Source organism: Bufo gargarizans, chromosome 4 (genome assembly GCF_014858855.1).
Source record: "Bufo gargarizans isolate SCDJY-AF-19 chromosome 4, ASM1485885v1, whole genome shotgun sequence".
Classification (NCBI taxonomy): Eukaryota; Metazoa; Chordata; class Amphibia; order Anura; family Bufonidae; genus Bufo; species Bufo gargarizans.
Genome location: NC_058083.1, coordinates 88442484 through 88469723, shown reverse-complemented (window position 1 = coordinate 88469723; position 27240 = coordinate 88442484). Strand labels below are relative to the sequence as shown.

General features: G+C 44.8%; 1 protein-coding gene across 2 annotated transcripts in view; it reads left to right on the top strand.

Moving 5' to 3' along the window:
• Positions 1–6425: 6425 nt before the first annotated feature.
• LOC122933728 (cullin-3-B-like) overlaps positions 6426–27240 on the top strand; it is an 82805-nt gene continuing 61990 nt past the window's right edge. For both annotated transcript variants that reach the window (XR_006388541.1, XM_044288699.1), the window contains exon 1: positions 6426–6610. Coding sequence is in view for 1 of the 2 variants with exons in the window: in XM_044288699.1 (XP_044144634.1) it covers positions 6428–6610 (183 nt within the window). In the remaining variant the exon portion in view is untranslated. The remainder of the gene's footprint in view (positions 6611–27240) is intronic.

Here is a 27240-nt window from a genome sequence, read left to right as displayed (position 1 = left end):
AACCTATGCAATAAGGTCATCAGTGAACTACAATATATTGGTTTCCTTAACGATTTTTCTTGGTCCTCAGCTGTGCCCTACACTTAGAATACCTTGTGTAGGGGTAACTAAAATCCCCAGGATTGCTCACCAGTCGTGTATTCTTACCTTTATATATAGGTGTAACTGTAGCCATTTTTTTTGCCATAATAGGACATTGTTTGTTGACCTTCCTTGTGTGTGTAGTCCGGCTGTAGGCCAGATTTTAATAGGATATTATTAAAAGGTATATTTTAATTGGGAAGGTGTTCCAGTATATAATCTTCCATTTTAACCCATTTTTCCCACTAACAAAGCAAGGGTTAACAGCCAAACAAGACTGTATCTTTATTGCCCTGACTCTGCCGTTTACAGAAACACCCAATATGTGGCCGTACTACTGTACAGCCACACAGCGGGGCATAGAGGGAAAGGTGCGCCTTTTGGTTTTTGGAGGGCTGATTTTTATGGACCGGTTTATTTACACCGTGTCCTGTTTCAAGCCCCCTGATGCATCCCTGAAGTAGAAACTCCCCAAAAGTGACCCCATTTTGGTAACTATGGGATAAGGTGGCATTTATTCGAGGACTATTTTTAGGGAACATATGATTTTTGTTGCTCTATATTACATTTTTGTGAGGCAAGGTTACCAAAAATTGCAATTCTAAAATTTCATCTCCATTTGCCATTAACTGTTGAGGAACACCTATAGGGTTAATAAAGTTTGTATAATCAGTTTTGAATACCTTGAGGGGTGTAGTTTCTTAGATGGGGTCACTTTTAGGGAGTTTTTACTCTGGGGGGGGCATCAGAGGGGCTTCAAAAGGGACATGGTGTCAATAAAAAAGGCCATCAAAATCAGCCTTCCAGAAACCATTTCGGTCCTTTCCTTTTGCGGCCTCCCTTTTACTGATACAGCAGTTTACGACCACAAATGTGGCATTTCTATAAACTGCTGTATCAGGGTAATAAATATTAACTTTTGTTTGGTTGGTCACTCTTGTTTTGTTCCCGGAAAAAACGGATTAAAATGGAAAAGTGTCAAAAATAGCAGTTTTGCAGCCGAGACCGTGATCCGTGTATCCTGTCCGTCAAAAAAATATGACCTGTCCTATTTTTTGGACGGACAACGGTTCACGGACCCATTCAAGTGAATGGGTCCGTGAAAGAACACGGATGCACACAAGATTGGCGTCCGTGATCCATGGCCGTAGGTTACTTTCATACAGACGGACCCGAAGATCCGTCTGCATAAAAGCTTTTCCAGAGCTGAGTTTTCACTTCGTGAAAACTCAGATCCGACAGTATATTCTAACACAGAGGCATTCCCATAGTGATGGGGACGCTTCTAGTTAGAATATACTAAAAGAACTGTGTACATGACTGCCCCCTGCTGCCTGGCAGGTGCTGCCAGGCAGCAGGGGGCAGACCCCCCCCTCCCTCCCCTGTAGTTAACTCATTGGTAGCCAGAGGGCCCCCCTCCCTCCCCTGTAGTTAGTCATTGGTAGCCAGTGGGCCCCCCTCCTCCCTCCCCTAGTAGTTAACTCGTTGGTAGCCAGCCCCCCCCTCCCTCCCTTGTAGTTAACTCGTTGGTGGCCAGCCCCCCCCTCCCTCCCCTGTAGTTAACTCATTTGTAGCCAGTGGGGCCCCCCTCCCTCCCCTGTAGTTAACTCAATGGTGGCCAGTGGCCTCCCCCCCTCCCTCCCCTGTAGTTAACTCGTTGGTGGTCAGTGGGCCCTCTCCCCTCCCTCCCCCTCCTAATTAAAATCTCTCCCCTATCATTGGTGGCAGTGGAGAGTACCGATCGGAGTCCCAGTTTAATCACGTTAATTTTTCCGCACGGTCCCACAAGCGGATGTGGATCTGGCGGCAAGGGACTGGAACAAGGGGATACATAAGGTCCCACACAAGTTTTCCGGTAACACCCAGAGTGGGGGGACATTCTGGGGGTTGAATCAGGGAGTCTCGCCCCTCGTATACACAAAATTTGTAAGTGTACTCTCACAAATTTTGCATAGCTTCATGCCATACCTCGCCCGCTTGGAGGGCACATAGTGGCGGAAAAAATTTGTTAGTCTCCCCTTGAACGCAATGAGAGACTCATCAACTGCGACCTCCCTTCCAGGTACATAGGCCTCCATGAATTTGGCCCCAAAGTGATCGATGACCGGCCGTATCTTATACAGACGGTCATGGGCAAGATCACCTCGGGGGGGACATGCTGCATTATCTGAATAATGCAGACATTTCCGGATGGCCTCAAACCGGGAGCGTGTCATGGCCGTACTGTAAAGTGGGGTCGGGTATAGGAAGTCCCCACTCCAGTAATGCCTGACACTGGGTTTCTTGACTAGGCCCATATACAGCACTGAGGCCCCAAAATGTCCTAATTTCGGCAGCACTGACTGGCGTCCAGCCACCGGGCCTGGCCAAAAAGGTGTTGAGCAACGAACTGTTGGACGTACAGGTTCGTCTGCTCCACCATCAGATTTACCAGTGGGTCACTGAAAAAATGACCAAAAAAGTCATATTCAGTGTAGCCCATTGTGGAAATCTGGATTCCTGGTTGGCCTACAAAATCAGGAATCACAGGCTCGAATCGCTCTGGGCTACACCAGACTAGTTCACCGGCAGGGTGTTCCGGTGGATTTAACTGGTGGGCCGGAAAACTAGTACGAGCCCCAGAGCTGCTCGTACTAGGCTGGGCCACAGGGTCCCTAACATGGCGGTCCCCTTGCTCCGCCTGGCGGCGTCTCCACCGCCTTGAGGGCTCATCATCATCGCTAGATGATGAGGAGGACGCGGATGACAACAGGAATGTGGGGTTATCCTCGTCCTCACGGGACTCTCGGAGTCAGAGGCAAGCTGGGGGTATGCCTCCTCAGCCGAGAACGTCCGGCGGGCCATAGGGGAGTGTGTGACTGCATGTGTATGTGCGTGCGTGTAAATCTTTATTTGGTTTGCGTGTGTGTGGGGGCATGGGTCTTTGCGAACTCACCCTAAAACTAACATAAAAAAAAATTTAAAAATTAAAAAAAGGGAAAAAAAAATGTTTTTTTTTTTTCTAAACCGCTGATCAACCGTCCGAAGTTGATCAGCGGTGGGGTGTGCGATTCGCTAACAGTGGCCGGAGGCTAAGAGTGCCAGCCACAGTCAGTGTTCACAAAAAAATAATAATAATAATCCTGCACCCCAAATAAGTTGTCCCGTCCCTCCCACCAACCAATCAGAGGCGATTCTGAGAGGTGATGTCACCATCACCTCTCAGGATCGCAGGATGGTGATTGGTGGGGTAAAATCACACCACCATCACCATCCTGTTCCGGGTTATCGGGTCTTCAAAGACCTGAATAACCCGGAAACGCTGAAAACCGCAGGTCTGAATTGACCTGCGGTTTTCTTTGATCGCCGACATGGGGAGGGGGGGGGGTCAGAGGACCCCCCGGCGCATTTAGCCTAGGTGCCTGCTCAATGATTTGAGCAGGCACCAGGTTCCGATCACCGCCCGATCGGAACCATACCGGACGTACCGGTCTGGTACGTCATGTGTCCTTAAGAGGTTAAAGCATGTAATCCTAAAATTTTGATCGGCTGAAAAACAGCCTGTTTCAGTTTAATCGGTATTTTCAATTAATTGAATGTTCAAAAAATGTTTTGTCTCACTCATTTTTTTCTGGTTGCATGTTGAAGCTCTACTTGGAACCTTGTTAAGATCCAACAAAGTAAAATATGATTTTTTGCAATTTCTTAAGTGGTCTTAAACTTTTGATCTTGACTGTATCTGTAGTAATTTGCAAAACCAAAGAACCTTTGGGTGGCTTTTTGCTGTTTTGCTACGTTCCCTCTGCTAAATACCAATATACTTTAATAGAAGTTTATTTGGGTACTGCAGAATTTTTGGGCTGTTTTGCTGCGTTCCCTCTGCTACACACAGTGACAAACGGTACTGGAAAAAAGTATTATAACTGGTGTGATATACCAGTGGCCCACCCAAAACTACAGATAGAAGCGGGGTGTTCTATACCAATATACTTTCATAATAGTGTATTTGGAAACTCCAGAATCTTTTGCTTGTTTTGCTGCGTTCCCTCTGCTACACACAGTGACAAACGGTACTGGAAAAAAATTATTATAACTGGTGTGATATACCAGTCGCCCCCCAAAACAACTGATAGAAGCGGGGTGTTCTATACATTCTTCCACTTACACTGCGCTTCTCTAAAGACTTTTGTCACAAGGTCATTTAAAAAATCACTCAGCCATCCGCTTCTGCACCCTCCTAAGGAGGTAGCCACGGCCGCCATTTAGCAGTCTGACGACAGTACCCAGGTCAGCCCAAGGAGGTTGATCCCCACTGTTGCTGCCTACTCCGAGATCTCTAAGGTTAGTGGTGGGGAAGGTGACGTAGATGTGACGTGTCTATGGACGTCACGTGGGTGCCCACAAGAGAGGAAGAGGAGGGGAGTTCAGACGGAGAGATGGACCAGCAGATAGTTAGGAGAAGCAGGCAGAACTTATATTGCACAGGAGGGAAAAACCAGACTGCTAATGTATCAGGAGCGAGCCATCTACCATGCACGGTCACATCTAGCGCTCCCAGGATGCCGGCACTCGGCTCCGCAGTGTGGGCTTTTTTTAACGTGTCCGCTGCTGACAATAGTGTTGCCATCTGCAGCCTTTGAGTCAACACATAAGTCGCGGTAAGCCCAACATTCACCTAGCGACGACCGTCTTAAGAAGGCACCTGGCCTCCCTTAACCGAGCCCAGTGGGAGCAACGCCGTCAGAACCCACTAAGCCACACTCCAGGTGCTCACTGTCCAGCCTCTTCTCCTTCTCCTCTCTCCTCCTAATTGTCCTCCACTTTACCTTCCATCATGCCGTCCTCACGTTTATCTGTCAAAAGGCAGGCTTCCGTGGCCCAAATGTTTGAGCGTAAAAAGATGATGACGCCGGATAACCCTCTTGCCCAACGGTTGACGGCTGGCTTGTCGGAACTAATAGCCCGCCAACAACTGCCATATAAACTGGTGGACTTGGAGGCTTTAGAAAATTTGTGGCCATTGGAATACAGCAATGGAAGGTCCAAGAAAGGAAATATTTCTCCCAGAAGGGCATCCCAGAGCAATATGGCCACGTTCAGTAGCAAGTGAATGTATCTATTGCACCTCAACAGTGTAGATCTACAGCATCACTAAGGCGGACATTTGGCGATAGATAACCAGCAAGGTACTTTTTTATGCTAGAAACACTTTAAAACTGCTATTAAAAGCATTTCACTACTTTTGGTATGAAATATAATTAATTGGATAACCCCTTTGAGGGCACAGATACGTCCAAAACGTCAAACAAGATGGAAACCAGCCTATAGGCTTATACTAATTTTTGCTTGCTTTGTTTTTTTGTTTTTTTATTAAGTCACTCCTAATTGAGCAGTACGGTCTGTGACCTCTTGTGGTCAGTTATATTCTAAACTTTTGAACGGTTTAGTAAAGGATTTTTCTGCTTTAAATGTTAAGCCAACTGATATAATCTGGAAAATGTGGCAGTATGAACAGACACTTCCTGTTCTGGTAGAGATTACTAAGGTTTCAGCAGTCATCTGATTATCATAGGCATGATTGCAGTGTCAGTTAATAAATAGCTGATGATCACTGCTCATCTCCTCCCCCTCCCTGCACAATAACCTTTACATTGGGTCCATGGCAGAGCTATGACGCAAGTAACTGAATGCAGTTAAAATTGTTGTCCGGTGGATTATTCTGCTTGCAACGATTCACAAAATAAAAGAATAAAAACCTCACCCTTCCTCTGCTTCCTCCTTTTCCAACACTGCTGGGCTCCCCACTGTTCTGCTACCTGGTGCCTCTTACCGTGCAGGCAATGCCCACTCAGCCAATCACTTGCCACAGTGGTTACCCACCTCAGCCAGTGATTGTGTGGGCATTTCCTGTGTGTCAAGACTGGACCAGGGAGTAGAGACCAATCAGAACGGGAGTGGTGAGGTGCGTATGCTTTTTTAAGTTTTGTTCCCCATTGTGAACTGTTATAAAATAAATTTATAGTAGAAGACCCCTTTAAAAGCATGCCAGGCAAGATGGGAGCTCCCATAATCATGGGGAGTAAACAGAATTTCAAAACCTTTAATCAGAATATAATAACAGATTAGAAAGTAAGAATACGTTTCAGTAACAGGTTTTTATTAGTAGAAGAAATAATATAGGTGATAAATTCCTTGTGAAGCAGTCGCAGTTACCCATGGGCTGCTGCAGTTCGTCCAGGTCTCATTCACACCGTGTTCCCTGAGCCACCAGCAGGTTCACATGTGAATAATTTGCCTTCTCTTTGTTTTTACATCGTTATTGCGGATTATGTTTTTTATAAAATCTATTGGTGTGTTACAGATGACTATGGATGAAAAGTATCATTTGGGATCTGCTGAAGAAGCAATTCAAGAAATCCAGCGCAAGAACAACAGTGGACTAAGTTTTGAAGAACTGTATCAAAATGCATATACCATGGTGCTCCACAAACATGGAGAGGAGCTGTACACGGGGCTTAGAGAAATAGTGGAGGAGCATCTCATAAATAAGGTAACCACAGGTCCTGATGACGTAAATGTATGCAAACCGCCTGGGTTTCATCGTGTCAGATGGACAAACTGCCTGCGAAGAAATGTACCTGGTTAATGGTTAATGTACTTTAGAGCCGAGCTGTAATCAGACTAAGGCCTCATGCACACGACTGTTGTGTGCATCCATGGCCGTTGACTTTCAATGGGTCCGTGGAAAAATCGGAAAATGCACCCTTTTGCAGCCGAGGCCGTGATCCGTGTATCCTGTCTGTCAAAAAAATAAGACCTGTCCTATTTTTTTTACGGACAACGGTTCACGGACCCATTCAAGTCAATGGGTCCGTGAAAGAACACGGATGCACACAAGATTGGCATCCGTGTCCGTGATCCGTGGCCGTAGGTTGCTTTCATACAGACGGATCCGAAGATCCGTCTGCATAAAAGCTTTTTCAGATCTAAGTTTTCACTTCGTGAAAACTCATATCCGACAGTATATTCTAACACAGAGGCGTTCCCATGGTGATGGGGACGCTTCTAGTTAGAATACACTACAAACTGTGTACAAGACTGCCCCCTGCTGCCTGGCACCACCCGATCTCTTACAGGGGGCCGTGATCAGCACAATTAACCCCTTCAGGTGCGGGTTAATTGTACTATCATATCCCCCTGTAAGAGATCAGTGCTGCCAGGCAGCAGGGGGCAGACCCCCCCCCCCTCCCCAGTTTGAATATCATTGGTGGCCAGTGCGCCCCCCCTCCCTCCCTCTATTGTAATAATAGCTTGGTGGCCAGTGTGCGCCCCCTATCGGGCCCCCCCATCCTCCCTCTATTGTAATAAATCGTTGGTGGCAGTGTGCGCCCCCCATTGGGCCCCCCCTTCCTCCCTCTATTGTAATAAATCGTTGGTGGCACAGTGTGCGCCCCCCATCGCCCCCCTCCCTCTATTGTAATATATCGTTGGTGGCACAGTGTGCGCCCCCCATCGCCCCCCCTCCCTCCCTCTATTGTAATAAATCGTTGGTGGCACAGTGTGCGCCCCCCATCGGCCCCCCCCTCCCTCTATAGCAGTAACAACATTGGTGGCCAGTGTGCGGCCTCCCATCTCTCCCCCCCCCCCGATCATTGGTGGCAGCGTAGTTCCGATCGGAGTCCCAGTTTAATAGCTGGGGCTCCGATCGGTAACCATGGCAACCAGGACGCTACTGCAGTCCTGGTTGCCATGGTTACTTAGCAATAGTACAATAGTAGAAGATTCATAGTTACCTGCTTGCTGCTGCGATGTTCGTGTCCGGCTGGGAGCTCCACCTACTGGTAAGTGACAGGTCTGTGCGGCGCATTTCTAAATGAACTGTCACTTACCAGTAGGAGGAGCTCCAGGCCGGTCACAGACATCGCAGCAGCCAGCAGGTAAGTATGAATCTTCTACTATTGTACTATTGCTAAGTAACCATGGCAACCAGGGCTGCAGTAGCTTCCTGGTTGCCATGGTTACCGATCGGAGCCCCAGCGATTAAACTGGGACTCCGATCTGTACTCTCCACTGCCACCAATGATAGGGGGGGAGATTTTAATTAGGAGGGGGAGGAAGGGGAGAGGGCCCACTGGCCACCAACGAGTTAACTACAGGGGAGGGAGGGGGGGGCCCACTGGCCACCAATGAGTTAACTACAGGGGAGGAGGGGGGGCCACTGGCTACAAATGCGATGGGGGGCGCACACTGTGCCACCAACAATTTATTACAATAGAGGGGGGGGGGGCCGCACTGGCCACCAATGATATTCAAACTGGGGAGGGGGGAGGGGGTCTGCCCCCTGCTGCCTGGCAGCCCTGATCTCTTACAGGGGGATATGATAATACAATTAATTCCTTCAGGTGCGGCACCTGAGGAAATAATTGTGCTGATCACGGCCCCCTGTAAGAGATTGGGTGCTGCCAGGCAGCAGGGGGCAGTCATGTACACAGTTTGTAGTATATTCTAACCTGAAGCATCCCCATCACCATGGGAACGCCTCTGTGTTAGAATATACTGTCGGATCTGAGTTTCACGATGTAGCTCATATCCGACAGTATATTGTAACATAGAGGCGTTCCCATGGTGATGGGGACGCTTCAAGTTGAAATATACCATCGGATTGGAGAAAACTCTAATCCGATGGTATAAAAGAACTCCAGACTTTACATTGAAAGTCAATGGGGACGGATCCGTTTGAAATGGCACCATATTGTGTCAACGTCAAACGGATCCGTCCCCATTGACTTGCATTGTAATTCAGGACGGATCCGTTTGGCTCCGCACGGCCAGGCGGACACCAAAACGACTTTTTTTTCATGTCCGTGGATCCTCCAAAAATCAAGGAAGACCCACGGATGAAAAAACGGTCATGGATCACGGACCTACGGACCCCGTTTTTGCGGACCGTGAAAATAAACTGTCGTGTGCATGAGGCCTAATGGATTTGTTTTCACAGCAATAATTGCAAATTCCTTGAGGTATTTTGGAATGAATTGGGTACAGTTCTTGCAATTGATAAAATATTTCAGCAGAACACTGGAAATTCATAAAGAGGTTCTTAAAGGTGTTCACGATCACAATACTGATGGCCTATTCATAGAGTAGGCCATCAATATCAAACCGTGGGGGCAGACTTTCAGAACCCCCGCCAATCGGCTGTTTTAATGGGCCGTGCTCCAGCCTCTTCACAACTTACATCGTTCTATACACCAGAACGTCCTTTACATGGTAGTGGCTGTTCTGTGAATTGCTGCTTTCTCTGATCCCCATGAGTCGGACTTCGCTGCAGTATACAGAACAGATGCTACTAAGTCTATGACGATCTGGTGCCAGGACAGGAGTAAGCATTGAAGAAGCTGCAACGCTCACCAGAGCGCCGTGACCCCTTCAAACAGTTGAAAGGCAGTAATGCTGGGAGTCGGACCCCCACCTATCTTATATTCCTATGAGTAGGCCATCAGTATTGTCATCCCAGACAACCTCTAACCCCTTCTATGTATCGTGCTTCCCGGAACATTAAACATGGTGTCTGTTTGCAAACGCGACAGGCGCTCTAGCCACTGGGTGCATGCTGTTTCATACAGCAGACAAACGCAGGTAATGCCCGCCACCGGCATTGCCATCAACCATGATAACGACATATGAAGGAGCTAAAACTTGTAAGCGCACGCTTCTGGGTGTGCTCTGGCAAAGATCGGGAGAGTCGGATGTAGTGTGTGCGCCAGCCCCTGTCCTCCTGTGTGACAGTAGGCTGCTGCACATTAGTTCCTATGGAGCTCCTGTCTGTTGCAGGACTCTATTGGAACATGGTATAATCCTCATAGACCCCAATGCTAATGCAGCCCTGGCCACATAGAAGTGAATGGGGCTCCAATAAAAGCACATCGCATCTAGATGTAATGCGTTTTTTACTGATAGTTGCTAGATGTAGATTATTTCGCTTTTTATACATGCGTGGAAAAAACTGAAACACTGAACACAATCGCAGATGTAGTGTCCCACTAGGTAGGGGTGGGCACTACACAAGGGTCAATTGGTGTGCGAGTTACTCCTACTCACAAGGAACAGAAATGTCATATTTAATTCTGCATTTAATGTATGTTCTAATGTGTTTTACATGTATGATGCAACAGCAGGCCTAGTTGGGTGTAGTTAGACTTTCCAGACACTAGAGGGAGATAGGGAGCCCCTAGTATAAATGTCCAGGCCCAGACAGGGAGAGTTAGTGCAGTGCAGTGTGTGCAGAGTCAGGAGTCTGAGAAGACAGAGGCCAGAAAGCCTGCTCCTGACATGCAGCTTGATAGCCCTAGCTGCTAGTGATGTCCAGGAGGCTAGGGAGAAGATCCAGCCTGCCTGAGAACAAGAGAGCCTTAGTTAGCTCTGAAGACACCCCAGTTGCAGGACCCAACCTCCTGGGAGAAACCCACAGTCATCCACTTCACAAGAAGGGGTGATCCAGGGAAAGATAAGTAACCCTGATGGGCAGATGCAAATAGAAAGGAAAGCAAGAATCTAATACCTGAGGAAGATAGTAACCAAGGATTTAAGCCACCCTTTAGGCATCCGGGCCTTGGGAGATAAAGCCAGAGCAGGAGTTCTAGAAAGGACAGTGTACATTGATTCTGAGGAAAGGTACAACCTGCTGCTGAGTGCTTGTAAAGTTTACCCTCTGCGTATCTTGCATAACTATTACCTGCCATTGTGTGAATAAGCCTACTTGTGGAACTGTGATTGAAAGACTGTACTACTACCTGCTGTACAAAGTTGAACTGTTCAGTAAAAGTAACGTTTGGTTCACTATTCTACTTGTGTACCTCCATCATTCCAACTACCAACCGGTGTGCCACCGTCCAAATGCACTGGCGTCACAAATCCAACAGGGACCTTGCCCCAGGCACTCAAAATACCTGTAACATCCAGGGCACCTCATCCACCATCAGGCCTGGTCCCTATATACAGAGTGTGCCCCAGAGGAACCGTGTCTACCTCTCCTTCACTGCCACGCGCATGCCCAGGGTTCTCCAAAATATAGTGAGTAACCCTCGATTGCCCATAACCGTGACCTCACCTCGCTATACCCTGCAGGTCTGGCGTGTTGCACAGACAAACTCACTTGCGTGCAAAACCATCAGTTTTTTTCTTGAGAGATTCTGTAATGTTAGTGTGAAAGAGGCCTTATAATTCTCTATGGCAGTGTTTCTCAACCAATGTGCCTCCAGCTGTTGCAAAACTACAACTCCCAGCATGCCTCGACAGCCTTTAGATGTGCGGGCATGCTGGGAGTTATAGTATTGCAACAGCTGGAGGCACACTGGTTGGGAAACACTGCTCTATGGGAACTATAAAAAAAACAAAAAACACCAGTACCATTAAAATCTAAAAATATTTATCCCATACGGAAAACGTTAAAATGGGTGGGGGGTGAAAATAGCTGATTTGCTTTTTTTTTTTTTTGGGTCACTTCTCCCGCAAATGTTTTTATCAAAAGTGATCAAAAATTCATACACTCCTTAACAAGGTATCAATAAAAAGTACAGATCGCCCTGCAAAAAATAAGCCCTCACAAAGCTCTGTACAAAAGTTATAGGGGTCAGAATATGGCAACGAAAAGAAAAAAACGTTTTTTCAAGTTTTAAATCCCCCCCAGTATAAAAATGCAAGAAAAACGGTTTTAATGGCATTAATTGCTCCGTTTTAATGAAAATAATGTTGCGCCGTGAGTCATGTGGAGAGTTGCAATTCTTCAGACGTTTCGGTCATATGAGACCTATATCAGTAGATCGCAGATAGAGTTGCAGAGGGCAGGACGGCTGCACGGCAGGGTAGGCAGGAGCCTGTAGCCTGAGCAGGGCAGGGATGGTGTCAGGTCTGTGGATTTTTGCGGCAAAAGCTGTAATAAACACAAAGACATTATTATAGTATACATATAGAGAGAGAGCAGTTATGTGCGGTGTGTGATGTCAGAATGTGCGGCTAGGAAGGCGACATTGTGTGTTTTATCTCTGTAAGGCCTCATGCACACGACCGTTGTGTGCATCCGTGGCCGTTGTGCCGTTTTCCGTTTTTTTTCGCGGACCCATTGACTTTCAATGGGTCCGTGGAAAAATCGGAAAATGCACCGTTTTGCAGCCGAGGCCGTGATCCGTGTATCCTGTCCGTCAAAAAAATATGACCTGTCCTATTTTTTTGACGGACAACGGTTCACGGACCCATTCAAGTCAATGGGTCCGTGAAAGAACACGGATGCACACAAGATTGGCATCCGTGTCCGTGATCCGTGGCCGTAGGTTGCTTTCATACAGACGGATCCGAAGATCCGTCTGCATAAAAGCTTTTTCTGATCTAAGTTTTCACTTCGTGAAAACTCATTTCCGACAGTATATTCTAACACAGAAGCGTTCCCATGGTGATGGGGACGCTTCTAGTTAGAATACACTGCAAACTTGGTACAAGACTGCCCCCTGCTGCCTGGCACCACCCGATCTCTTACAGGGGGATATGATAGCACAATTAACCTCTTCAGGTGCGGCACCTAAAGGGGTTAATTGTACTATCATATTCTCCTGTAAGAGATCAGGGCTGCCAGGCAGCAGGGGGCAGACCCCCCCCCCCTCCCCAGTTTGAATATCGTTGGTGGCACAGTGTGCGCCCACCATCGCCCCCCCCTTCCTCCCTCTATAGTTAAAAATCGTTGGTGGCACAGTGTGTGCCCACCATCGCCCCCCCTTCCTCCCTCTATAGTTAAAAATCGTTGGTGGCACAGTGTGTGCCCACCATCGCCCCCCCCCTCTCTCTATAGTAGTAACAACCATTGGTGGCAGTGTGCGGCCTCCCATCTGCCGCCCCCCCCCCCCCCCGATCATTGGTGGCAGCGGAGTTCCGATCGGAGTCCCAGTTTAATCGCTGGGGCTCCGATCGGTAACCATGGCAACCAGGAAGCTACTGCATCCCTGGTTGCCATGGTTACTTAGCAATAGTACAATTGTAGAAGATTCATACTTACCTGCTTGCTGCTGCGATGTCTGTGACCGGCCGGGAGCTCCTCCTACTGGTAAGTGACAGTTCTTTAGCAATGCACCGCACAGACCTTTCACTTACCAGTAGGTGGAGCTCCCGGCCGGTCACAGACATCGCAGCAGCAAGCAGGTAAGTATGAATCTTCTACAATTGTACTATTGCTAAGTAACCATGGCAACCAGGGATGCAGTAGCTTCCTGGTTGCCATGGTTACCGATCGGAGCCCCAGCGATTAAACTGGGACTCCGATCGGAACTCCGCTGCCACCAATGATGGGGGGGGGGGGAATGGGAAGCCGCACACTGCCACCAATGGTTGTTACTACTATAGAGAGAGGGGGGGCCGATGGTGGGCGCACACTGTGCCACCAACGATTTTTAACTATAGAGGAAGGAAAGGGGGGGGCGATTTTGGGCACACACTGTGCCACCAACGATTTTTAACTATAGAGGGAGGAAGGGGGGGGGCGATGGTGGGTGCACACTGTGCCACCAACGATATTCAAACTGGGGAGGGGGGGGTCTGCCCCCTGCTGCCTGACAGCCCTGATCTCTTACAGGAGAATATGATAGTACAATTAACCCCTTTAGGTGCCGCACCTGAAGAGGTTAATTGTGCTATCATATCCCCCTGTAAGAGATCGGGTGGTGCCAGGCAGCAGGGGGCAGTCTTGTACCAAGTTTGCAGTGTATTCTAACCTGAAGCGTCCCCATCACCATGGGAACGCCTCTGTGTTAGAATATACTGTCGGAAATGAGTTTCACGATGTAGCTCATATCCGACAGTATATTCTAACGTAGAGGCGTTCCCATGGTGATGGGGACGCTTCAAGTTATGTTCGGGTGTCCGCCTGGCCGTGCGGAGGCAAGCGGATCCGTCCAGACTTATAATGTAAGTCAATGGGGACGGATCCGTTTGAAGATGACACACTGTGGCTCAATTTTCAAACGGATCCGTCCCCCATTGACTTTCAATGTAAAGTCTGGACGGATCCGTCTGAGGCTACTTTCACACTTAGAAATGTTTTAACAATATAATGCAGACGGATCTGCTCTGAACGAAGCCACCGTCTGCATTATATGAACGCAAGTGTGAAAGTAAAGGGACTCCTGACTTTACATTGAAAGTCAATGGGGACGGATCCGTTTGCAATTGCACCATATTGTGTCAACTTCAAACGGATCCGTCCCCATTGACTTGCATTGTAATTCAGGACAGATCCGTTTGGCTCCGCACGGCCAGGCGGATGCCAAAACGACTTTTTTTTCATGTCCGTGGATCCTCCAAAAATCAAGGAAGACCCACGGACGATCACGGATCACGGACCCACGGACCCCGTTTTTGCGGACAGTGAAAAAAAACTGTCGTGTGCATGAGGCCTAAGATTGTAAGATCTATCACAACATCTGTAATAATGACTTAGTTCTAAGGAATGGATTTCTAATGTCATAGTGTTATACGGAAAGTGAAATATTACATACGTGCAGTAGATGATGACGGCAAATCCTATCAGGAACACGAGGAGGACGATTAATGGAATAGCTTCTATTATTGCGAATTTCATTTTTTTGGCCATCTCGGTACTTTCCTCCATGTCTAGCATCCAATTTGTTCCTAAGAATAACAGTAACAATAAGTCATATAACTCGGGATGCAGATTAGGAGAAATGTATGAAATTGTCTTAAAGAAGAACGGCCTTTGCTGCCCAAACCAACCTTCATTTTTCACGAGCAGCTTAGAAACTGACGGCATAATGAGGGATTTCTGAGTGATCTGCGCTCTATATGATGAGCAAATTATAATCGGCAAAAGTTCTATTATTTTAGAAAGAAAACTAATGGCAGGTGAGCGACGTGTTCTCCTTCACCTTCCCTCACAATCACCTCTCCATCTCCTGAACATTTGTCTAGAACCCAGTGGTGTCATAATTAGGGATGAGCGAACTCGAACTGTATAGTTCGGGTTCGTACCGAATTTTGGGGTGTCCGTGACACGGACCCGAACCCGGACATTTTCGTAAAAGTCCGGGTTCGGGTTCGGTGTTCGTCGCTTTCTTCGCGCTTTTGTGACGCTTTCTTGGCGCTTTTTGAAAGGCTGCAAAGCAGCCAATCAACAAGCGTCATACTACTTGCCCCAAGAGGCCATCACAGCCATGCCTACTATTGGCATGGCTGTGATTGGCCAGAGCACCATGTGACCCAGCCTCTATTTAAGCTGGAGTCACATAGCGCCGCCCGTCACTCTGCTCTGATTAGCGTAGGGAGAGGTTGCGGCTGCGACAGTAGGGCGAGATTAGGCAGATTAACTCCTCCAAAGGACTTGATTAACTGATCGATCTGCAGCTGTGGATCATTGAGCTGCTGATCCTCAATTGCTCACTGTTTTTAGGCTGCACAGACCGTTTGTCAGTCTCATTTTTCTGGGGTGATCGGTGGCCATTTTGTGTCTTGTGGTGCGCCAGCACAAGCTGCGACCAAGTGCATTTAACCCTCAATGGTGTGGTTGTTTTTTGGCTAAAGCCTACATCAGGGTGAAGCTGTCACACCAAGTGCATTTAACCAGCAATAGTCTGTTCATTTTTTGGCCATATACAAAATCAGGGGCAAGCTGCGCCTGTCACCAAGTGCATTTAACCCTCAATGGTGTGGTTGTTTTTTGGCTAAAGCCTACATCAGGGTGAAGCTGTCACACCAAGTGCATTTAACCAGCAATAGTCTGTTCATTTTTGGCCATATACAAAATCAGGGGCAAGCTGCGCCTGTCACCAAGTGCATTTAACCCTCAATGGTGTGGTTGTTTTTTGGCTAAAGCCTACATCAGGGTGAAGCTGTCACACCAAGTGCATTTAACCAGCAATAGTCTGTTCATTTTTTGGCCATATACAAAATCAGGGGCAAGCTGCGCCTGTCACCAAGTGCATTTAACCCTCAATGGTGTGGTTGTTTTTTGGCTAAAGCCTACATCAGGGTGAAGCTGTCACACCAAGTGCATTTAACCAGCAATAGTCTGTTCATTTTTTGGCCATATCCCAGTCTAATTCTGTCACTAAATCCATACCGGTCACCCAGCGCCTAAATACTAGGCCTCAAATTTATATCCAGCTAAATCTGTCCCTAGTGCTGTAGCTGGGCGAGTTATTTAGTGTCCGTTCAAGCACATTTCTTGTTCTGGGTTGAAATACAATTCCCAATTTAGCAATTTCATAATTTAGTGGTTCCTGCTATATCAGAGCTCTTTGAAATCTATCCCAAAAAGGGTATATAATATTGAAGGTGCACATAGGGTCATTCAGAGTAACTTCACACACACCCGCTACTGTGTATTTCCAAGTCTAATTCTGTCACTAAATCCATACCGGTGACCCAGCGCCTAAATACTAGGCCTCAAATTTAATTCCCTCTAAATCTCTCGTTACCCACCGCTGTACTGTTGTTGCTGGGCAAGATATTTAGTGTCCGTCAAAGCACATTTTTTGTTCTGGGTTGAAGTACAATTCCCAATTTAGCAATTTCATAATTTAGTGGTTTCTGCTATATCAGAGCTATTTGAAATCTATCCCAAAAAGGGTATATAATATTGAAGGTGCACATAGGGTCATTCAGAATAACTTCACACACACCCGCTACTGTGTATTTCCAAGTCTAATTCTGTCACTAAACCCATACCTGTCACCCAGCGCCTAAATACTAGGCCTCAAATTTAAATCCCTCTAAATCTCTCGTTACCGTTGTCCTGTTGTAGCTGGGAAAGTTATTTAGTGCCCGTCAAAGCACATTTTTTGTTCTGGGTTGAAGTACAATTCCCAATTTAGCAATTTCATAATTTAGTGGTTCCTGCTATATCAGAGCTATTTGAAATCTATCCCAAAAAGGGTATATAATATTGAAGGTGCACATAGGGTCATTCAGAATAACTTCACACACACCCGCTACTGTGTATTTCCAAGTCTAATTCTGTCACTAAATCCATACCGGTGACCCAGCGCCTAAATACTAGGCCTCAAATTTAATTCCCTCTAAATCTCTCGTTACCCACCGCTGTACTGTTGTTGCTGGGCAAGATATTTAGTGTCCGTCAAAGCACATTTTTTGTTCTGGGTTGAAGTACAATTCCCAATTTAGCAATTTCATAATTTAGTGGTTTCTGCTATATCAGAGCTATTTGAAATCTATCCCTAAAAGGGTATATAATATTGAAGGTGCACATAGGGTCATTCAGAATAACTTCACACACACCCGCTACTGTGTATTTCCAAGTCTAATTCTGTCACTAAACCCATACCTGTCACCCAGCGCCTAAATACTAGGCCTCAAATTTATATCCAGCTAAATCTGTCCCTAGTGCTGTAGCTGGGCGAGTTATTTAGTGTCCGTTCAAGCACATTTCTTGTTCTGGGTTGAAATACAATTCCCAATTTAGCAATTTCATAATTTAGTGGTTCCTGCTATATCAGAGCTCTTTGAAATCTATCCCAAAAAGGGTATATAATATTGAAGGTGCACATAGGGTCATTCAGAGTAACTTCACACACACCCGCTACTGTGTATTTCCAAGTCTAATTCTGTCACTAAATCCATACCGGTGACCCAGCGCCTAAATACTAGGCCTCAAATTTAATTCCCTCTAAATCTCTCGTTACCCACCGCTGTACTGTTGTTGCTGGGCAAGATATTTAGTGTCCGTCAAAGCACATTTTTTGTTCTGGGTTGAAGTACAATTCCCAATTTAGCAATTTCATAATTTAGTGGTTTCTGCTATATCAGAGCTATTTGAAATCTATCCCAAAAAGGGTATATAATATTGAAGGTGCACATAGGGTCATTCAGAATAACTTCACACACACCCGCTACTGTGTATTTCCAAGTCTAATTCTGTCACTAAATCCATACCGGTGACCCAGCGCCTAAATACTAGGCCTCAAATTTAATTCCCTCTAAATCTCTCGTTACCCACCGGTGTACTGTTGTTGCTGGGCAAGATATTTAGTGTCCGTCAAAGCACATTTTTTGTTCTGGGTTGAAGTACAATTCCCAATTTAGCAATTTCATAATTTAGTGGTTTCTGCTATATCAGAGCTATTTGAAATCTATCCCTAAAAGGGTATATAATATTGAAGGTGCACATAGGGTCATTCAGAATAACTTCACACACACCCGCTACTGTGTATTTCCAAGTCTAATTCTGTCACTAAACCCATACCTGTCACCCAGCGCCTAAATACTAGGCCTCAAATTTAAATCCCTCTAAATCTCTCGTTACCGTTGTCCTGTTGTAGCTGGGAAAGTTATTTAGTGCCCGTCAAAGCACATTTTTTGTTCTGGGTTGAAGTACAATTCCCAATTTAGCAATTTCATAATTTAGTGGTTCCTGCTATATCAGAGCTATTTGAAATCTATCCCAAAAAGGGTATATAATATTGAAGGTGCACATAGGGTCATTCAGAATAACTTCACACACACGCTTCTGTGCATTTCCAAGTCTAATTCTGTCACTAAATCCATACCGGTGACCCAGCGCCTAAATACTAGGCCTCAAATTTAATTCCCTCTAAATCTCTCGTTACCCACCGCTGTACTGTTGTTGCTGGGCAAGATATTTAGTGTCCGTCAAAGCACATTTTTTGTTCTGGGTTGAAGTACAATTCCCAATTTAGCAATTTCATAATTTAGTGGTTTCTGCTATATCAGAGCTATTTGAAATCTATCCCAAAAAGGGTATATAATATTGAAGGTGCACATAGGGTCATTCAGAATAACTTCACACACACCCGCTACTGTGTATTTCCAAGTCTAATTCTGTCACTAAATCCATACCGGTGACCCAGCGCCTAAATACTAGGCCTCAAATTTAATTCCCTCTAAATCTCTCGTTACCCACCGGTGTACTGTTGTTGCTGGGCAAGATATTTAGTGTCCGTCAAAGCACATTTTTTGTTCTGGGTTGAAGTACAATTCCCAATTTAGCAATTTCATAATTTAGTGGTTTCTGCTATATCAGAGCTATTTGAAATCTATCCCTAAAAGGGTATATAATATTGAAGGTGCACATAGGGTCATTCAGAATAACTTCACACACACCCGCTACTGTGTATTTCCAAGTCTAATTCTGTCACTAAACCCATACCTGTCACCCAGCGCCTAAATACTAGGCCTCAAATTTAAATCCCTCTAAATCTCTCGTTACCGTTGTCCTGTTGTAGCTGGGAAAGTTATTTAGTGCCCGTCAAAGCACATTTTTTGTTCTGGGTTGAAGTACAATTCCCAATTTAGCAATTTCATAATTTAGTGGTTCCTGCTATATCAGAGCTATTTGAAATCTATCCCAAAAAGGGTATATAATATTGAAGGTGCACATAGGGTCATTCAGAATAACTTCACACACACGCTTCTGTGCATTTCCAAGTCTAATTCTGTCACTAAATCCATACCGGTGACCCAGCGCCTAAATACTAGGCCTCAAATTTAATTCCCTCTAAATCTCTCGTTACCCACCGCTGTACTGTTGTTGCTGGGCAAGATATTTAGTGTCCGTCAAAGCACATTTTTTGTTCTGGGTTGAAGTACAATTCCCAATTTAGCAATTTCATAATTTAGTGGTTTCTGCTATATCAGAGCTATTTGAAATCTATCCCTAAAAGGGTATATAATATTGAAGGTGCACATAGGGTCATTCAGAATAACTTCACACACACCCGCTACTGTGTATTTCCAAGTCTAATTCTGTCACTAAATCCATACCGGTGACCCAGCGCCTAAATACTAGGCCTCAAATTTAATTCCCTCTAAATCTCTCGTTACCCACCGCTGTACTGTTGTTGCTGGGCAAGATATTTAGTGTCCGTCAAAGCACATTTTTTGTTCTGGGTTGAAGTACAATTCCCAATTTAGCAATTTCATAATTTAGTGGTTTCTGCTATATCAGAGCTATTTGAAATCTATCCCTAAAAGGGTATATAATATTGAAGGTGCACATAGGGTCATTCAGAATAACTTCACACACACCCGCTACTGTGTATTTCCAAGTCTAATTCTGTCACTAAATCCATACCGGTGACCCAGCGCCTAAATACTAGGCCTCAAATTTAATTCCCTCTAAATCTCTCGTTACCCACCGCTGTACTGTTGTTGCTGGGCAAGATATTTAGTGTCCGTCAAAGCACATTTTTTGTTCTGGGTTGAAGTACAATTCCCAATTTAGCAATTTCATAATTTAGTGGTTTCTGCTATATCAGAGCTATTTGAAATCTATCCCTAAAAGGGTATATAATATTCAAGGTGCACATTGGGTCATTCAGAATAACTTCACACACACACGCTTCTGTGCATTTCCAAGTCTAATTCTGTCACTAAATCCATACCGGTCACCCAGCGCCTAAATACTAGGCCTCAAACGCAGCCGCCTGTCTACAGCCAATGTGGACAAGCTGACGTTCATAAAAATGAACCAGGCATGGATCCCACAGGATCTGTCCGTCCCTTGTCCAGATTAGACATTAACTACCTCCCCTTAACCATATATTATTGGACTCCAGGGCACTTCCTCATTCAATCCTATTTTTATTTTCATTTTACCATTATATTGCGAGGCTACCCAAAGTTGAATGAACCTCTCCTCTGTCTGGGTGCCGGGGCCTAAATATATGCCAATGGACTGTTCCAATGTTGGGTGATGTGAAGCCTGATTCTCTGCTATGACATGCAGACTGATTCTCTGCTGACATGAAGCCAGATCCTCTGTTACGGGACCTCTCTCCTCTGCCTGTGTGCTGGGCCTAAATTTATGAAAATGGACTCTTACAGTGGTGGGTGACGTGAAGCCTGATTCTCTGCTATGATATGAAGACTGATTCTCTGCTGACATGAAGCCAGATTGTCTGTTACGGGACCTCTCTCCTCTGCCTGGGTGCTGGGCCTAAATATATGCCAATGGACTGTTGCAGTGGTGGCTGACGTGAAGCCTCATTCTCTGCTATGACATGCAGACTGATTCTCTGCTGACATGAAGCCAGATTGTCTGTTACGGGACCTCTCTCCTCTGCCTGGGTGCTGGGTAGTGTTGAGCGCGAATATTCGAAAAGCAAATTTTTTTCGCGAATATCGCAACTTCGCGATTTCGCGAATATTTCGAATATAGTGCTATATATTCGTAAAAACGAATATTCGTTTTTTGTTTTTTCCCCCCCCCACAAAATTACAGTACACATATAATTGATTGTTTCCCAAAGGTCCAACAGCTCAGATCTTACTCACATTGCCTAGAAAGTGATTGAGGCGCGAATCTTCGTAAGGCGATTTTATTAGCGCACATGCGAATATCGGCACGTCCCAGAACAGAGGCAAAGGGCTTTGCATTCATACATTAGTGAATTGAGTTGCGAATCTTCGTAAGGCGATTTTATTAGCGCACATGCGAATATCGGCACGTCCCAGAACAGAGGCAAAGGGCTTTGCATTCATACATTAGTGAATTGAGTTGCGAATCTTCGTAAGGCGATTTTATTAGCGCACATGCGAATATCGGCACGTCCCAGAACAGAGGCAAAGGGCTTTGCATTCATACATTAGTGATTGAATTGAGCTGCGAATCTTCGTAAGGCGATTTTATTAACGCAAATGCAAATATCTACACTTGTCCCCAGAACAGAGAGGCAAAGGCCTGTGCATTCATATAGTATAGCACCATATTCGCGAATACGTAGAACTTCGTAAAATTCGATTTACGAATATTCGTATTTTTTATTTTACTTTCCACCTTACAGATTACATTGATCTGTACTCTGTCAACTACTGTCATCACCCCCCACTGTATCTCGATTGATTCCCAAAAGTCTCACATTCCCTAGAAAGTGATTGAGTTGCGAATCTTCGTAAGGCGATTTTATTAGCGCACATGCGAATATCTACACTTGTCCCAGAACAGAGGCAAAGGGCTTTGCATTCATACATTAGTGAATTGAGTTGCGAATCTTCGTAAGGCGATTTTATTAGCGCACATGCGAATATCGGCACGTCCCAGAACAGAGGCAAAGGGCTTTGCATTCATACATTAGTGAATTGAGTTGCGAATCTTCGTAAGGCGATTTTATTAGCGCACATGCGAATATCGGCACGTCCCAGAACAGAGGCAAAGGGCTTTGCATTCATACATTAGTGAATTGAGTTGCGAATCTTCGTAAGGCGATTTTATTAGCGCACATGCGAATATCGGCACGTCCCAGAACAGAGGCAAAGGGCTTTGCATTCATACATTAGTGAATTGAGTTGCGAATCTTCGTAAGGCGATTTTATTAGCGCACATGCGAATATCTACACTTGTCCCAGAACAGAGGCAAAGGGCTTTGCATTCATACATTAGTGATTGAATTGAGCTGCGAATCTTCGTAAGGCGATTTTATTAACGCAAATGCAAATATCTACACTTGTCCCCAGAACAGAGAGGCAAAGGCCTGTGCATTCATATAGTATAGCACCATATTCGCGAATACGTAGAACTTCGTAAAATTCGATTTACGAATATTCGTATTTTTTATTTTACTTTCCACCTTACAGATTACATTGATCTGTACTCTGTCAACTACTGTCATCACCCCCCACTGTATCTCGATTGATTCCCAAAAGTCTCACATTCCCTAGAAAGTGATTGAGTTGCGAATCTTCGTAAGGCGATTTTATTAGCGCACATGCGAATATCTACACTTGTCCCAGAACAGAGGCAAAGGGCTTTGCATTCATACATTAGTGATTGAATTGAGCTGCGAATCTTCGTAAGGCGATTTTATTAACGCAAATGCAAATATCTACACTTGTCCCCAGAACAGAGAGGCAAAGGCCTGTGCATTCATATAGTATAGCACCATATTCGCGAATACGTAGAACTTCGTAAAATTTGATTAACGAAAATTCGTATTTTTTATTTTACTTTCCACCTTACAGATTACATTGATCTGTACTCTGTCAACTACTGTCATCACCCCCCACTGTATCTCGATTGATTCCCAAAAGTCTCACATTCCCTAGAAAGTGATTGAGGTGCGAATCTTCGTAAGGCGATTTTATTAGCGCACATGCGAATATCTACACTTGTCCCAGAACAGAGGCAAAGGGCATTGCATTCATACATTAGTGATTGAATTGAGTTGCGAATCTTCGTAAGGCGATTTCATTAGCGCACATGTGAATTTTGCATAGCATATGTATTATGCGATGCGAAAATTCGAATTATCGCATATGCGAAATAATAACGAATTTGAATAATCGCGAATATTTTACGAATATTCTTTCGAATATTCACAAAATTTCGCGAATTCGAATATGGGACATGCCGCTCAACACTAGTGCTGGGCCTAAATTTATGACAATGGACTGTTGCAGTGGTGGGTGACGTGAAGCCTGATTCTCTGCTATGACATGCAGACTGATTCTCTGCTGACATGAAGCCAGATTGTCTGTTACGGGACCTCTCTCCTCTGCCTGGGTGCTGGGCCTAAATATATGCCAATGGACTGTTGCAGTGGTGGCTGACGTGAAGCCTCATTCTCTGCTATGACATGCAGACTAATTCTCTGCTGACATGAAGACAGATTCTCTGTTACGGGACCTCTCTCCTCTGCCTGGGTGCCGGGGCCTAAATATCTGAGAATGGACTGTTCCAGTGGTGGGTGACGGGAAGCCAGATTCTCTGCTATGGAACCTCTCTCCAATTGATTTTGGTTAATTTTTATTTATTTAATTTTTATTTTTATTCATTTCCCTATCCACATTTGTTTGCAGGGGATTTACCTACATGTTGCTGCCTTTTGCAGCCCTCTAGCTCTTTCCTGGGCTGTTTTACAGCCTTTTTAGTGCCGAAAAGTTCGGGTCCCCATTGACTTCAATGGGGTTCGGGTTCGGGACGAAGTTCGGATCGGGTTCGGATCCCGAACCCGAACATTTCCGGGATGTTCGGCCGAACTTCTCGAACCCGAACATCCAGGTGTTCGCTCAACTCTAGTCATAATAGTTATTTCATCACTTCTTGGTGACTTACAGCATATCACCGAACCGATATTACTCAGTGTATTCCTATGAGTAGCAATTTCACAGTATTTTTATTTTGTAGTGTGAGAGAAGAAATCTGGGGGCTATTTATGATGACTGTCAGTTCCTATGCTGGTCTTAGTAAGGAATGTGCTGGAGTAATATGTATTTAAGTGAAGGCCTCATAATACATTTGGTGTGTTTTCTTGCTGTCCATGTACCAGTAAAGGTAAATGATCTGGCATAGAGGTCTGCTATAATTTACTCCATTTTTAGGCCACAAATCACAAAAAGTTGCACATTTATGTGCAAAATGAGGCTTGCAAAAAAAATTTTGTATGCTGGAAAACTGGAGAACAGCCTTTAATAAATCCCCCGAGGTGTCGTCCGAGTCTTAGTCACACTGAACATAAAAACCGGATGATAATGCCTGTATTACTCTCATCTTATAAACGCCATACTATACACATGGAGGACACTTACTGGGGGACTCCTCCAGATGATTCTCCAGTCCTGAAGGTAGTTTAAATTCCACGAATGTTGGAATTTTCAGGTCTCCAATGTTGTCCACATGAAGTGGAGGTAGTGGACGGCAGGATACATCGGCTGTCCAGATAAATAGCAGTATTATAATCTTCATTTTTCCGCTAGGAATCTATAGTCGCAGGGGAGTGATGTGTGCGCCTTGTCTTCTCTTCACAATCACACCTATGTCTCCTGAGCAGCCGCCTTTTGTCTAGAACTCGGTGATGTCATAATAGCCGCTATGTCACCCCTCTGTGACTTCTGACCTTTCATACACTACTATGACATCACTATGTATGTCACCCCTCTGTGACTTCTGACCTTTCATCTAGCCCATTACTACACTATTAACCATTAATACCTGTGTGATAAATGTTACTCAGTGGGCACATTTACTGTAATATCCATATTAATGTTATGGAGGATTCAGTTTCACTGAGATTACCAGTCTGTACTGTTACCAGTAAAGACCCAGTTTGCAGTCAGTTTTTTTATTTTTATTTTTATTTTACTGACATGCTAAAAGCAGCTTCCACTCTGGTGAACCTGGGCCACCCAAATATTACATGGACAGACATACCTTTGGCGCTTCATAATACTAAGTCTCCGATAAAAAAATATTATTCCAGCTGTTGCAGAGGGTATGACCGGCAACCCCCAGCAAAATCAGCTACTCGCCAGGTGTCGTAAGAGCTGCAGCAGCTCCCACCTGAACGAGACAACCTCTCTAATGTACGGCTGGATGGTGACACCGCTCGGGGCCAGGATAGCAGAATAGCAGTGATCCCATAGAAATGAATGGGCTCTAAAAAAGAATGCATTTTTGCGACTCATATAGCGATCCCATTCACTTCTATAGGATTACCGCTACTCTGCTATCCTGGACCCGATTGTTTTATCGCAACACATTGTACTTCATGTTATTATTTGAGCCAATATGTTTTACCATTGATTTATTAAAACATCCCAAAATTAAGAGAACATTTGTAAAAAATTTACTATTTTCTAAATATGAATTTCTCTACTTTTATGGCAGATAGTGATACCTCTCAAAATTGTTATTACTTTACATTTTCCATATGTCTACTTTATGTTTGCATCATTTTGTAAATGTCATTTTATTTTTTTTAGAACGTTAGAAGGTTTAGAATTTTAGAAGCAATTATTAAAATTAAATAAAAAATTCCAAAAGCACCAATTCAGTTATAAAGTGATTTTGAAGGGCTTACATAATTGAAACCACCCATGAATGACCCCATTTTAGAAACTACACTCCTAAAATTATTCAAAACTGATGTTACAAACTTTGTTAACCCTTGAGGTGTTCCACAATAATTATAGGATAATGGAGGTAAAATATAAAAATTTAAATCAAAAAATGTGTAGATTTTTTTTTATGTTAATCATTCATTTTTTTTTGTTTTATCCTGGTAAGGGTTATCAGCAGAATAAACCTCAATATGCATTACTCTGATTCTGAAGTTTACAGAAATACCCCATATGTGGTAGTAAACTGCTGTCGGGGCACATGGCATTGGTCAGAAGGAAAGGAGGGTTTTTCTGCTTTAAATGTTAAGCCAACTGATATAATCCGGAAAATGTGGCAGTATGAACTGACACCTCCTGTTCTGTAGAGATCACTTTTCAGCAGTCATCTCATTATCATAGGCATGATTGCAGTGTCAGTTAATAAATAGCTGATGATCACTGCTCATCTCCTCCCCCTCCCTGCAAAATGACCTTTACATTGGGTCCATGGCAGAGCTATGATGCAAGTACCTGAATGCAGTAAAAAAAATTGTCCGGTGGATAATTCTACTTGCAATGCTTCGTAAAATAAAAGAATAAAAAACCTACCCTTCCTCTGCTTCCTCCTTTTCCAACACTGCTGGGCTCCCCACTGTTCTGCTACCTGGTGCCTCTTACCGTGCAGGCAATGCCCACTCAGCCAATCACTTGCCACAGTGGTTACCCACCTCAGCCAGTGATTGTGTGGGTATTTCCTGTGTGTCAAGACTGGACCAGAGACCAATTAGAACGGGAGTGGTGAGGTGCGCATGCTTTTTAAAGTTTTGTTCCCCATTGTGAACTGTTATAAAATAAATTTATAGTGGACGACCCTTTTAACAGCATGCCAGGCAAGATGAAGCTCCCATGATCATGGGGAGTAAATAAAATTTTAAAACCTTTAATCAGAATATAAAAGCTGATTAGAAAGTAAGAATACGTTTCAGTAACAGGTTTTAATTAGTAGAAGAAATAATATAGGTGATAGATTCCTTGTAAAGAGTCGCAGTTACCCATGGGCTGCTGCAGTTCGTCCAGGTCTCATTCACACCGTGTTCTCTGAGCCACCAGCGGGTTCACATGTGAATTATTCGCCTTTAGGGATGAGCGAACCCGAACTGTATAGTTCAGGTTTGTACCGAATTTTGGGGTGTCCGTGACTCGGATCTGAACCCGAACATTTTCGTAAAAGTCCGGGTTCGGGTTCGGTGTTCAGCGCTTTCTTGGCGCTTTTTGAAAGGCTGAAAAGCAGTCAATCAACAAGCGTCATACTGCTTGCCCCAAGAGGCCATC